General features: G+C 40.0%; 1 protein-coding gene across 1 annotated transcript in view; it reads left to right on the top strand.

The window, feature by feature from the left end:
* LARGE1 (LARGE xylosyl- and glucuronyltransferase 1) overlaps nt 1-14,866 on the top strand; it is a 281,219-nt gene that overhangs the window by 240,820 nt on the left and 25,533 nt on the right. Inside the window, exon 11 of the mRNA XM_084289677.1 lies at nt 4,661-4,816. Within this exon, the coding sequence (XP_084145803.1) occupies nt 4,661-4,816 (156 nt within the window). The remainder of the gene's footprint in view (nt 1-4,660; nt 4,817-14,866) is intronic.

Here is a 14,866-nt window from a genome sequence, read left to right as displayed (position 1 = left end):
CAGCACTTTGCAAAAATAAACTTCTTCAGGCTTAAATTTAGGCTTAATTTATTCTTACTTTTTTGCCCCTTCAGCCTGGAAGATAGGTAGAGAACCACAGAAAGGACAGAAAGAATATCCTATATTCTCTGATTTCCTAAGGGCTGAAGTAGATTATCAAGATCTGTTTTGGGGTAAAAAATGGAAGGGATTGTGGTTAAGGAAACATTTGGCCAAATATTTTATTTGGAGAGATCAGATGGTTTGAGGGGAATATGGATAAGAGCACCTATAGAAATAGTGTTGTGTTAGCTAGCTTATATTTTAGTGGTTTGAACATTGTATTTGAAATATTTAATGTCTCCAAAGAGGACAATGTGGCTGGAAACTAAAGAGGTTTGCTGGGACTTCTGGTTTCAGTTTATTTCTATGCAGGTAACCGAACTTAGAGCCCCCTCCTACACTCTGCCTGCATATAATGTCCTGTTACCTTCCCTCTCAGAACCCACTGTCAGCCTATGAAACACCAACTGTGTTATCACTTGAGTGCTGTGAGTCAGAATCTGGTGAATAAATGGGAACTACCAATTCAGTGTGGTGTGTTTCACTAGGTCACAAATACATGGAAGTGTTCCAGGAGGCTAACTGAGTGTAATCAGTGAGTGGTAAGGGTTGCTGATTAAGTAGGATGGTATGAACAGAAATGTAGATGGTGCCAAGTTGCTTAATGATGACTAACCAAGTGTTAAATAGACGTGGAATTTTAAGTTCTCAACTTTCGGTACTTAAATAGCTAAATGAAGATTAAAGAGTGCATTTTTCTTAGTTCTCAGGAGGCCTTGATCAGGAATGGGAAGGATCCATGGGACAGCCTGGAGGCTAGCACTGTTCTTGAAGTGTCCACCTAGATAATGTCACTGGTTTTTCATATGTTCCAGGTGCAATTTCCTCTGTAAGCTGGCAGAGCTTTGGAATAGCTGAGAAACTAAGAGGGGAAAATAGAAGCAGAAATAAATGCAGTATTACAGTGCTATTCAGTCTTAGAAAAGGGATATTGTAGTAATGAGATTTTTAGTTCCTAGATGCTTTCTCTTTTTAATGTTGTGATAACACTAGCTCAGTCTGCAAAAAGTAGATTCTGAGTTCGATTTTTTTCTTCTGATTTCCCTGTAGTCTCTTTCCAACTGATTTTTTTTTTTCCCCAATCAATTCATTGCTGCCCACAGTAAAGTTTATAATGTAATGGCCTTAGCTTTACCTGTGCAGGCTGTTGTCTTCATCATGTCACTGAGGCCTGTGACAGCCCATCCAAGGATGTCTTGGCCTGTACAACTTGTGGTGTGGCTGATTGTACAGGAAACCAAATCTGACAGCTACATGCAGAACTCAAGGTGAATTTGTGGGCTAACAGGAAAAAAAAAAAAAAGTTGTCTCTGGGTGTAGTGTTATATATCAATGGTTAAGAATCTTGTTGCCTTTTGAAACCTACTATTCTTTTTTGTGCTTTCATGTATGACATAATATTTCTGAAATCAGGTTACATTTGAATAGCAGCCTGCTCTTTCACTAAACCTGTTTTGTGGTTTCCCTACCTCAGGTCATCCAGATGGTTGCATAGCTCCGTTATGTTCTCTAGCTGCATTGACGTGTACTGTCTTCCTTGATTAAAAAATCAGCTTTTCTGGGCAGTCATCAGCTGCATTCAGCTTTCTTCAGTTCACTTCAGGCTCCCTTGACATCTGTACACATACAGCATCCTGACACTTTTCAAATCTGATCAGATCTGAACCACCAGCTAGGCCCCTGACACTTCCCAGACTTTGTACACGCAACAGATTTGGAAGCAGAGCAGTGAACAGGCTCTGCACTGACAACTGCAGTTGTCTGGCTTTGACATCATCCCCCACACAACTTGGTAGAGGCGTCAACACCGGTACTTGGCTGCGATGTGACAGTGTGTGTGCACTGATGGGAAATGCCTGCAATGCTGGGGAGCCTGTCCTGTAACAGTTGTTGAGTTTATCATCTCTAGCCTCTTCTGTGATTGCAGTCCCTAGTGTGAGGGGTAAGAGGGCTCAACGGGGGCACAGGATGCTCATGGAGACACCCAAAAGAACACTCATGAGTTGTAGATGCAGTAGGGAAAATGCACTGCATTTTTGCAGTGTTAAAAAAAAAAAAAAAAAAAAAAAGCATTTTTGTTCCATTTCCCATGTTTTCAGTGTTCTTTGATCCACTCTTAAAGAAGCACAAGTTACCAGCAGACTGACAATTTCCTTTCTATGCCTGCTTTAAAAAGTGCTTGCTAGCACCCTGTAAAACTGTGTAGCAGCCCTTTAGGTACCTTCAGTCTTGTTCTCCTATTATGCTGGCTTGTTTCCCTGAGGTTGGATTGAGTCACTGAGATCTTTTTGCATACGTTTTGGACCTGGTGCTTAGGGACATGGTTTAGTGGGTGACATTGGTGACCTTGGTGGTAGGGGGATGGTTGGACCAGATGATCTTGAAGGTCTTTTGTAACCTTAATGATTCTGTGATTCTATGCCTTTGCTGCATTTAAATTAAATGGGTAAATATGTCAAGTTATTTTCAAAGAACAGAAGTCTCGAAGATGCACTTTTCAATGGAGGAGATCTGTCACCTTGAATATATGCCATGTCCTAGGAATTCTGGCTAACCCCCCTTTTGTTTCCATGTTGTTTTGTATTTTCTGCAAATATTGCAGCAACATATTTCACAGCTAAGCTATACTTTTGAATATGTGAGCAAATGTAAAAGAAGCAAAGAATGTAGCATTATGTGGGGAAAAAATTGCAAATATTTTTGTACAAATAATTTCCAAAATTTATAATGTGTAGATGCATCATGAACTTGATTTAACATGTTCCTGTAATTGGAAAAAATTATTTGCCTATTTCTGAAATGATCTTACTTCTCTATAGTTGCTTTTCTGTAACTTGTATTTATGGCTTTTTGTGATCCTAGTAACTTCAGCAGTGAGATCTTAGGAAATGTTAAAGCTTTCCATACCAGGAGAGATTTTCATTGGTGTTGGCTATATAGAGAAGGCTTTGTTTTTTTGTGTGTGTTTTCCCTTCCCTTCCCTTCCCTTCCCTTCCCTTCCCTTCCCTTCCCTTCCCTTCCCTTCCCTTCCCTTCCCTTCCCTTCCCTTCCCTTCCCTTCCCTTCCCTTCCCTTCCCTTCCCTTCCCTTCCCTTCCCTTCCCTTCCCTTCCCTTCCCTTCCCTTCCCTTCCCTTCCCTTCCCTTCCCTTCCCTTCCCTTCCCTTCCCCTCCCCTCCCCCTCCCCTCCCCTCCCCTCCCCTCCCCTCCCTTCCTTTTCTCCTCTTCTCCTTTTCTCTTTTGGGGGGATGAGGAGAGGAAATATAAATACTCAGTGGAGAGGCTGTCTTGTTTACTGAAGTTAGTACTGGAAAAGTTCAGGCAATGTCCTGTTCTTTCTTCCTGTAGCTTACTCATTCAGAAGCAGAGAGGGTGATTTAAGAGGGCTCCCTGTTCCTGCAGAGCTGTACTGCTGACACCAAGGGGACTGGGCTCATCTGCTCTGAGCTGCTTCTGTCCGCTCCCTGCCACAGATGCAATGTGCAGAGCAGAGCTTACCACCCCACCGGCTCGGCAGCTGGCATCGCAGTGACACGGTGCCTTCATGCAATTCACTTAATGCATTCAGAGAACCTCCAGAGCTCCTCACTTGGAAATGTTCCCAAGGGAGACTTTTTTTTTTTTTTTAATCTCTTTAGAAGGCACAAGAATAAAACTGAATACAAAGCACTTGGTTGTTGGTTGTTTTGTTTTGTTTTTCTTATGCCTAAAATATAGCCTCTATAAAATGAAATCATTCCTGCAAGCCACTTTTGGCTCCTTGATAGTTTTTCCTTTGAGCCCCATTCTCATTCACACTGCCAGGGATCAGTGCAAAGTCGCCTGGATGTAAATGAGAATCAGGCCCTTTATGTCAGCATTAGAGTTAAATCTAGGCCAGTGTGAGAGTCATCTCCCATTAGTAGAGGCTAAATACCTGCTAGAAATAGGAATTCAAGGGGTGAAGCATTGTGCTGCACCACTATGTTGTATAATGCAACTGAGATCAGTCTTGTTTAAATGAAGCAGTGGAGAAAAAGGAAGCCAGATTAAATTCAGTCCTTTTTGAAGGGTGTACATAGATACAAGAATTCATTTGAGGCTTTTTCTCCTTAGTGTCTAACAGGAGAAGAGTCTGCCTGGCCTGAAACAGTGAATCAATCAGTCATATGGAAATCTGAGATTAACGCTTAATATTAACATCCCTGAATCCCTCATAATGCCACCCTCTTCAAAAGAGCCTATAAACCTGTATGGTCTGTCATGAGACCAGTGGCAGCATTTAGGAGGTGCTGCATCACAAATTTGAGCAGCACCCCAACTCCTATGTGCATGTTGTGGTATGGATGGGTTTAAAAGAGCATCGTCTGTACAGTATGCAGTCACTTGTGAAAGGCACGATAAAGCTGTCCAAATAAAAAGACAGAAGGAAGTTGGTGTAGATCTAGGGTTGCTGTTGTTGGTTTGTTTGTTTGGTTTTTTCGGTTTTAAGAGGGCAGTATACTAAACACACACAAAAACAGGGGTTAAAGCAAATCTGTATTCTAACAGCACGATATGTTTTCTCTTTTTTCTCTCTGAGGTGATTCACTGGAACTCACCAAAGAAGCTGCGAGTGAAAAACAAGCACGTGGAGTTTTTCCGCAACCTCTACCTGACATTCCTAGAATATGATGGGAACTTGCTGAGACGGGAACTCTTTGGCTGCCCCAGTGAGGCAGACATTAACAGTGAAAACGTAAGTGGTATGTTTAGGGCTTGAAGATTTTAAAGGGTGTTTCATACAAGGCACGGGCTACATGAAAACTTGGAGAATTGGCAGTGCGGGTAGGGACTCAGGAGAATTGAGGTCAGTGCTCAGATTCCAAGAGTGACGCTTTGCAAATCGTTTAATCTCTTTGTGCCTCAGTTCCTTGCCTGTAAAACTGACGTATTAATCCTGCCTTTCCCCTCTTTTGTTTTTGGTTTGTGTTTTTTTTAGGCTGCTTTGCTTTTTAAAAATCCCCAACAAAGGTAAGATAGCAAATTGAAAATGAGGATTCGGGCTCTTAATTCCATTAGGCAATTCTGCAAATCTCACCCTTAGACCTAAAACTTTCCAGGGGAAATGATTGTTTCTTGCTGTCTGTTTGTTCAGCGTAAGATAATGTTGACTTTGGCTAGTAGATACTAATGCACAAATAATGAAGAGAAAATGAAAACATCAAGACTGCTGGATTAGATCTATGAGTTTTTGCCATACTGAAAACTGTCGAATGAGTTAATACTTCACAGTACACATGGGCTGTGGGACTGTGCAGTTTTTTTCTGCCCTGCCTCTAACAAAACACAGCAGTAGTTATGTGTATCTGCATAAAATTTGCAATCAGAACCTTTCAGATGAAGTAAATCCTTTGAAAATGGTTGAAATCAAGGATGTTTACATACAGATGTTCTTATGTGTGTGTGCCTCAGTACATATGGTTCCAACGTAAAAAACTGTTAATTGAAACACTCACAGATGTGTATGAATTCCTCGTGTATAATGTAGTCTGTGAAGATTTGTAGACCAAGTATCAATTTTGGCTGCATAGTCTGAAAGGAAATACAAAGGAAGATGTAACCTTTTATGTTACCTTCAAGAAAAAAAATACATAATTATCTAAAATATACAAAATTCTCTTTATAAAAATCAATAAAGCAATGCCAGTATCATATACACATTAGCAGTTAAAAGATAATCAATAGCATCATTGAGGCTTGTAGTGTTTCCAGTTAGTCTGTGGATAAAATGACCACAGGAGATGCCATCCCCAATTTTCTGACTTTAACACTCAGATATTGGATAGATATATTTTAGCCCAAGGCACGGCTTCCCAGATACTCAGCCTTACCACTGTCTTCTGAAAGAGGTGAGGAAACAATGAAAAAATATAGTTAAACATTAACTCAAGGAGACTGAAGCAGAGACAAAAGAGAGAGAGAGTGCACAGCAAGAGCGAAAGCACATGGAGAAAGAAAAATCCTCTGCAAGAGTGAGGGGCTTTTAGAGAATCAAGTGAACTGAATGTGATAAAAGAGCACTAAGAGGCAGATGGTCAAAGACATCACAGTACGATAGATGGAGTAGGGGATAGGAAGAGAAGAGGGGAGTGAGATGTTGAAAAAAAAGACAAAACACATCTTCTTTATCATGCTTTAAGAATATACTTTAAAATTATTCTGAATTTGCAATTGTGTGGGTTTGAAGAGCAGGAATGCAGCCACAGACTTGTTGCTATATTTTCCAGAGCTCTGTAAGTCCTTAATAAACAGATTTATTCCAGATGACAAGTTGTTGGGGAGCTGTGCACACTGAATGCAAGTTCTTGCTGCTGAAAATGGCAGTCGTGAAAGTTAAAATGGCTCATTTTACTGAACTTGTATCTGGTTGACAGACACTGGAAATGACTAACTCTTCAAGGCTGTTTCTTATTCAAGACAAGTAGAACGCAATATGGTGTATGGTATGGCTTGTGTCTGAAAAGGAAACGTAATGCATTCTTCCATTTATAAATTAAAAAAAAAAAAAAAGATACTGGAAAAGAATGAGCTAGACATTCAAAAATACATGAGTCTTAACTTGCCAACAGAAACCAAAAAGTTAACAGCCTTCTATCAAAACAACTCAATATAGAAAAAATCTAACTTTGGATAGCTTAAGATAGCTTACTTGGGAGAAGACATTGTTATTAATTAGTTACCCTTTATGTAAGCTCTGCTGGAAAATTGACTACATCCTTTTTATTGTAGAATACAAAAAGCTAGTTTCAGCTTTGATGTTATGAGGCCTTAAGAATAGGATTATTATGAAAACTTCTTTCTCTCTCTCCCTCTCTCTCCCTCTCTCTGCTGTAGTACACACAGTGTCACAGGTGTCCTATTAAAATACAGTACATTCCAATGATCTATTGCAGGATAATCTTCAGAAGCAGAACATCTTGTAAGGTGAGCAGGGAGCCACTGTTTGTCATCCCTCCCAGAACAAGAACTAGGAGGCATGAAGAGAAAATAGCAAGTAGCAGGTTCAAAACAAAGGAAGACATTTCACCCAAGATGTAACAAAGCTTTGAACAGGACATAGTGTTGCTAAAAATGCATACATGTTCAAAAAGCACCTCTTCATGGAAAGAAAATCAGTCAGGAGCTGTTAGGCTTTGGTGCAGGAAGTCCTTAAGCCCAAGTTCAGGACTAGGGGAGCGTTCTGAGGAAACATCATGATACACTGGCACTGTTTTTGCACTCCTCTCTAGGCTGCCAGCTTACAGCTGGAGATAGGATGCTGGGTTAGATGGACCTTTAGTTAACCAAGGCAGCTATACGTTTCCATTAGGATTCCTAAACATATATAGTACATAAAAAGCTATAATTTTTGCAAAGTCAAGTATGTATAAGGTAGGAATTGCTATTTGATTTATGCGATAGCTATTATTTTTCTGTTCTTCCCTGAATTGAGACTAGCAGCCCCAAAACACAATTGGGTTTTGTTGTGCTAGGCATTGTATATATGTAAAAGATCCTCCTTCAGCTGACTATGCTTCTCTGCACTGTAGACTAGTGGACAAAATGCTGGAATAGCTCCACTTGTTTTATAATCAGAGAAAATTACTAAGCACTAAATCCTCCGAGCCCTGTTGTGGAAGAAGCAGTGGCTTGTTATGGGGCTGTCACTCATAATCTGTCTGTGGCAGAATTTACCCTTAAGGTCCTTTTCCAATATGCCAGCCGTTGCAACTCTGCAGTTTAATATTTGTAATTATGCTTTATTTGGAATGCGACCTGTAATTAAGGAATTTCATTTGTAATGCAAATATCTGTGAAATGTAAAAAGAAGTGTGGCAATGGGTACCATTGGGCTGGTTCTGTTGCTCTAAGGCCCTTTACGCTTCTCATCAGTACTGAGATGTCCTTAAAATGAATGTAAATTACACGTTTTCTTTTTTAAGGACTCTTTACAGTGCCAGAGAGATATGAAGGGGCATTAGTTTAAAACATAATCAGATGTTACATTAATCTGTCACTCTTTCTCAGTGTATATATGTGCATGCGTGTATGCTTACATATATATGTGTCTGTATACATGCAGATGGATTAATATCTTCTTTTCTTTTCTTTTTTTTTTAATGTTTGCTAAGGAAGTATAATACCACAGACTGAATTTCAAGAGGTCTAAATAAAGGCAGTCTGGGGATCCTATACCACATAGTGCTGATCTAGGCAGTTGCTGATCTTCAGCTGTACCAAACTGCACTGCTAATAGGTTCCAAAAAGTTACAAATAGGAATGAACAGAATAGACAGGGCTTTCAAAATCAAATACTGGAGGCAAAGAAATGCAGACTGAAAAACTGGGAGGTGCTGAGGTAATTTTTCTGTTAATGTAAAAGTGGTTATGTGTATGTCTATGTGTACATACATGTTTCATCCTTCCATTGAAATAGTCAAGCTGAAAGACACTGTTGCAGGGACAGACTGTAGATGGGGGCCTGGCATGTGCTCCTTGCCACAGAGCAGTACTCTAAGTCCCCTTCATTCAGGATGTACTAAAATGAGATTACACAGAGCTGGCTCTTCTCTGCAAAGTGGTATTACAATCACCTCTTTGCCTTTTGTGCAGAGTCTGGATGGGAAATACAAATGTGAAATTCAGAATATGAACCAAATCCTCCTGTAAACAACGTCATTGACTCAAGTAGCCTTTGAAGCCAGCCCTCAGTCACTCCATCCTACTGTTCCATGCTATTTCCCTTTCTCGTTCCTTTTTTATTTTGATACAAAGGAGAAGATTTTAGGGAAACCCTCCAATTTAAATGTTTTCTATTGGCTTTTAATTGTTATGTACAGCATTTCATTCTAAAGGACTTACTGCAGCATCTAAAATACTTTAACAGGATCTTCTGTCTATAGGTCTGTAGTTGCACTATGAGATAGATACTGTAAGTCTGATTTCAGCACACAGGGGCACACACTCAACCTTTTAGCATTCTCATAAAACTCGTTTCCTGCAGACAGCTTCTCACCAGGTGCTTCTGCCAAAGCATTAAATCTGAAGGTTGAATGGGGTGTCCCCTATTAGTGAAGGCTGCGTCCTGATCCAAAGCCCAGAGCAAGATCAGTGGGAGCTTTATCACCAACTTCACTCAATTTTGGAAGAAGAGAGCAGATTCCCCTTAGAGAAGACTTTTCAGAAAAAGAAAAAAAAAATTCTCCCCAGACTTCCACCATTTTTTTTCTTTCCCATTCATCAACACAAAGAAACAATGTAAAAATATCTAGTTTTCCAGAGAAAATACTTGCTTAGGTGTATATTTACTTCCTAAATGTCTTTTTACTAATTTACTTTTTCTGTACAAAACCAAAGATTTTTAATATTAGCAAATAGCTGTGCATTCCACCTAGTAATATCTACCAGAAGGGCAGGAAATTGATGTGCTATGTAGCATAAGCTCTGTTCTCAAATTTAGCAATTTCTGAATATCTTAAAGTGGATTGCAAAGGGAGCTTCCGAGTCGGTAACAAGAATCAGACTGATCAGACTGATGCTGTGAGTACCCTTTGCTCGTGCAGGATTTCAGAATACTGCATCATCAGTAGGACTGAGATTTAAAGGTACTATTTTGTCATGACATAGTCTTTCTCTAGTAATAACAGATGGTTTATGGTAGTTTTGACGGGAAATCCTGACTTCCCCAGCTGTGTAGTTTCTATTATTAAAACTGTTACTGTTATTATTATTAAATGCTGAGCTGGTAGCACATCCTTTTAGTTGCCTGAAACTTCCGATTAAATTGCTTTCAGCTGCTTACAGTATTGCTAGATGGGGGAACTGTTAACTATGTTTCTTTTTACCATGCTTGTATACCTCCTTTTTTCTTCTCTCTGATTTTTTTTTAAAGTGAAACATGGGAAAAAGTTTGGGGGGGATTGCCCGCACTGCAAGCTCTGATGACTTCTTCATGGATATACTGCTTACCTCAGAGAAGGAGCTGACATTTAGCGAGAGTGACTTTGGGGCCAGGAATGTGTCTTTTGCCAAGCTGGTGAAAATTTATGCAAATTATAGGGCTGAAAAATCCCACTATAATTTATACATCTTCAGCAGTGCTTTGTTTGACTTCAAGGAGGCTCAGATCTCTGGAGACTCCTTTGGAGTGTGCATGGATACGTCTGATCAGACTGCATATTTGCCAGTGCCACCAAAGAATTGAGCATGCTGCAGGTGGGGGACCAGGACAAAACGGGCATTTTCTGTGACTGTTTCTCCTGAATGCTCTGCGCCTTTCTGTCTGACTGGACAGGAGAGCTAGGAGCAGGAACCTGTTTGGTCTCTGTCCTGAGAGAGATCCATTGCCCTCACTGCTATCCAGACAATATGGAGGAGAAAAAATCCATATTCACATATGAAAGGGATAAGATCATAGAATGGCCTGGGTTGGAAGGGACCTCAAAGATCACCCAATTCCAACCCCCCTGCCATAGGCAAAGGTGCCACCCACTAGATCAGGTTGCTCATGGCCTCATCCAACCTGGCCTTGAACACCTCCAGGTATGGGGCAAAAAGCCCCATCGAAAAAAAAAAAAAACAAAACAGGGGATAAAATCCAAATCTAAGGCCAAAAAGGACAAGTAGCCTGGACAGAGGTTCTGGAGAGAGAGAGTGTTCGGGGCAGGAAAGAACTGATGGGTGCCTGTATGAACAGGCTGTTGGCAGACTACTTGATGTTATGAGGCTTTGTTGGGCTAAAGAATGGGCAGGGTCTCACTCAGCAAATTTTGACCATGGAATTTGCTACACAAGAAGGAACAATCCAGGGAAACAAAATCAGGGAAACCAACCCATCAAAGCACTGTGGTACGAGGGTGGGCTGGAAATAAGCTCTGCCAAGAAAGTGTGTCAGGAACCTGGGGAAAGGAAATGCAGAGAAGTACCAAGGTCTCACAGCTGCAGCTGAGATCAAGAGGAGTTGTGCTTCATCTGTACAGAACTGTCTATGATGGTACGCATGCCAAGAACTTGGGTGCTTAATTGTGTTGATTATTCACAGTAAAGATAAGCCATTATTTCCATTTCACAAGAATATTGTCAATTTTTTCATACACTACAACAAAATTCTTCTTGTTAAGTAGGATTTTTCAGACACTATCCTTCTCGTTGTCCCAAGCACAGCTTTGTTTCACAGATGGCTCAATTTGACCCATAGCAAATGTACGAAATTTTATGGCATGGGAGGAATAAGGATTTAATTGACATGGGATTAGCCTGGTTTTTATTACTAATCACTGGAGAAGCAAGAATTACGTTATGTAGGTCATTCCAAACAAGACTCAGTAAATGCTTTTTCCTCCTTACATCATCTGTTTTGTTTATGCCATCCTAAAGGCAGCAGTTAATTTAATTTTTAACTTTAAAAGTGCTAAACGCTGTAACATAATTGCCTACTGGTGGGAAGTGGGGCAGCTACACAGGAGGAAATAAAACTGCTGCATTTTATAGCCAGATTGTAGTTTCATCCTGGGCTGGTGTTATTTTTCATCTGTCTCAGTGGCTAAGCTGAGCTGGTTTTGTGCTATGAATCTTAACTGCACACACCTGGGAGAAGGAAAGATGATCTGAAAGTTAAAAGTTTTCATTTGAGCAGCTCTGTTCCTGTTGTGTTAGCATGGTATTTAGTGAGTTACTTAAGCCTTGTGTCATCTCACTTTACCTTAAACACTTCATGAGAAAGAGATGCCTATACAATGAAGGGATTTCTCCCCTTCCCTAAGGTCTAAATAGGACTTAAGGAAAAAGATAAAAATAAATTAAAAAAAAAAAAATTCTTAAATATCACTAATATCAAAGAAAATATTTCTGATCCTGGACTTTGGATTGGTCTCATTTGTGATGAAATCCTGTAGATTTTGGTGGGAAGAAAATAGTTTCTGTGACACGGCAGTTCAAACAAATGAAGCTGATCACTGATGCGCTTCTTCTAGGAACAGCCTTAGGAAGGGAGATTTAGGAACTAAATCTGGTTAGGACTAACCAGTTCATCAGTGAAAGGTACATGCTATGTGCCATTATCATATGGGTCTGTTGTCTAGCACATGGATACACCACAGATGTATTAGTCAGAAAAGTAGACCTGGTAAATGATGAGGATTCACGGTAGAGTTGAATAGCTTCTGGTCTGCCCGTGCTTGTCTGTCCAGCCTAGCCTCACAGGCCACCTGAGAAGTGAGTGGTCTGATCGCATGCCACAGCTGGTCATCCCAAGAAGTAATGTAACGTGTACTCTTGGATATCTCTCTCTTTTTGCTTTGGTCTCTTGCATGTCATGGCACTCTCTGCATGCTACCATTTTTATTTTGGAAACAAGTAACATTGTGATGCTAATGAAAGCACTCACTGTTTCCCACTACAGTATTTCCTAAGAGAATATCTACTGTACACACGCTGAAAAGCACATCACTTTTCAACTGCAAAAATGTTTCCTCGAGGTGAAATTTCCCACATGCTCAGTGGCAAGTAGCCTTAGCCTTGAAAGTCTTGTAGAAAGAGTGAATCTCATGATAAGCAAACTTGCTTTTGTGAAATGCATGCTGTCACTCTAAGGATGAAAAGTCTTAGCTATATTAGGCATTTTGTTATAAGTATTATGGAGGGATTCTTAAAGGGATGCCATCTTTTTATCAAATCCAGCTGACATTAAGATCCTCATTTTGATGGTGCACTGTGTTTAAGTAAGCCTCTGTTTGTATAGATCTGTCAGATTCCCATTGGTAGCTCATCTTTTCATAAAGGTACAATGTGGGAGCAAACTCTAAACCAAGCTGTAAGTTCTTTATCCATAAATAATGGATCCACACAATATACATGCTGTAGATAAGATCATATCATTAGAGAAATTTTATGTGATCATGTAACTGGAAAAGAATGAGGTAACTCATAAAGAGATAAGTTTAAGGTTATGTATGTGACTGTCTTAGACAATTACTTTTCTTTTGAATGTTGTGCATCATTAAAATTCTTCATTTTAAATGTGTGTAAAAAATGGCATATGACTTTATGCCATATGTATTTATAGATTGTGTGTGTCCCTTCACAGTAAAAGGAAGCAGCCTTTATACGTGTGTCATACTGGGGGTATATGAATGTATTGAGAGAGAAATTGAAGGAGGGGAAAATACTCTTAAACTAATGAAGCTTTTTTATTCCTGAAAACATGTTTTCTTTTTTCCTCCACCCCATTTTATGCCTGTAGTATATTTTAAGAAACACAGAGTAGAAACCAAAGGCACTGTTTTTGTTGAGCTCTGACATATTACAAAGATGGGCCATTTCTTCAAAGAAAGAAATATAGAGGCTTCTTTGGCCCCTCTTATCCAACCTCTCTTCTTACATTAATTTGCCTGCAAACATCAGGTTCAGTTTCAACTGTATTGCTGCTTGCCGTTAGATAAACCCAGTCTTGGAGAGACAACAAGGCAAAAATGGGTTGGAAATTTTCCTTTCCTACTCTTGCCTCCAATAAATTTCTGTCAGAGGGCAATGAAAGAGCTGCCTAAAAGGATGACAAAACTGTGATGTCACTGCATTTTTACAAGTGCAAAAAGATGAGATGCCCGAAAGAAAGGATTTTTTTCTGCTATGTCTCCAAAAGAAAGGGATTTTTTTTTCTGCTGTAACTCATTTTATGCTGTTCAATCATTTGTAAGAGTAGTAAGTAAGAAATGCACATACATGTATGGTACTCAAGTCTTTAATTCCTGTCCATATTAATTTATTTTAAACATTCTATATAGAAGTTGTAAGATATTTTGGGGAAGTTACCAGTATTCTGGATTTCATAGTCCTGTAACTGAATGAGATTGTTCAGAAAGTAAGTAGGTTATGGTATTTCACTTCACAGTATTTTCCTCACTTCCTATTGTTGTCAGGCATCAGGAAAGAGATATGTTCAAATAACAAGCTGGCTGTTTCCAAGGATCTGATTTTTAGGTCGCTGGAGGAAAGAAAGGGGGAGGTATTTGTTTATTTATTCAACTTCAGAAATTGGCAGTATTATTTCATTATGCTGTGATATCTGTAACAATTTTACTCAAAAATAACAAAACCCACAGCAACAAAATTGTCCTTGAACTAGGTTGAATAAAAGAAAAAAGAGGCTAGCCTGAATGTTTTAGGGTGCAGCTGACTTTCCCAGTCCATGCAGTCCTCAGCTGGCAGCTGCATGGACTGGCTTTTTGCTGCCTAGTGTGTAATCTTGTGCAGCACCCACGATGTTGGTCCTGATACCTTGTGCATGTCACACGATTGGCTTCAGTGAGAAACCTTGTGAGCTTACATGTTTTGCTAGACCAAATCCTAGCATGTCCAGCATTGCTTCCAGCAGGGAGTTTTCACATGGATAATCACATGCTATATTTCTTTCCAATGCCTGTTGCCTCCCCATTGCTGCAGGATAAGCCCATCCTTAATGCAGACTGCTTGCCACGTGCACAGTAACAGTTACTACAGGCCAAATCATAGCCTGTCCTGTACTGATTGTTGTGTCTGAAGGAGCGTGCCTTATGTAAGCTGTGTTTGCACAGCCTGCAGAGGTCTCCTAAGGCTGTCCAGCAGTTTAGGCTCATGGTATGAGCAAGCAAGGATTGTACAAGTGTTCTCACAAAGCAGTGACAAAATCCTGACCCTAAGAAAAGCAGTGGAAAGAACAGGTTACCCTTTCCCCATAGCAGAAGGCGCTTTCTGGTGCTTGCTGCTCTCCATCACCTCCACGGGCAACTTT

Source organism: Netta rufina, assembly GCF_964035555.1.
Source record: "Netta rufina genome assembly, chromosome: 1".
In the NCBI taxonomy this organism is placed as follows: Eukaryota; Metazoa; Chordata; class Aves; order Anseriformes; family Anatidae; genus Netta; species Netta rufina.
The sequence above is the reverse complement of the archived record's forward strand: the minus strand, read 5'-3'. Positions and strand labels throughout refer to the sequence as shown.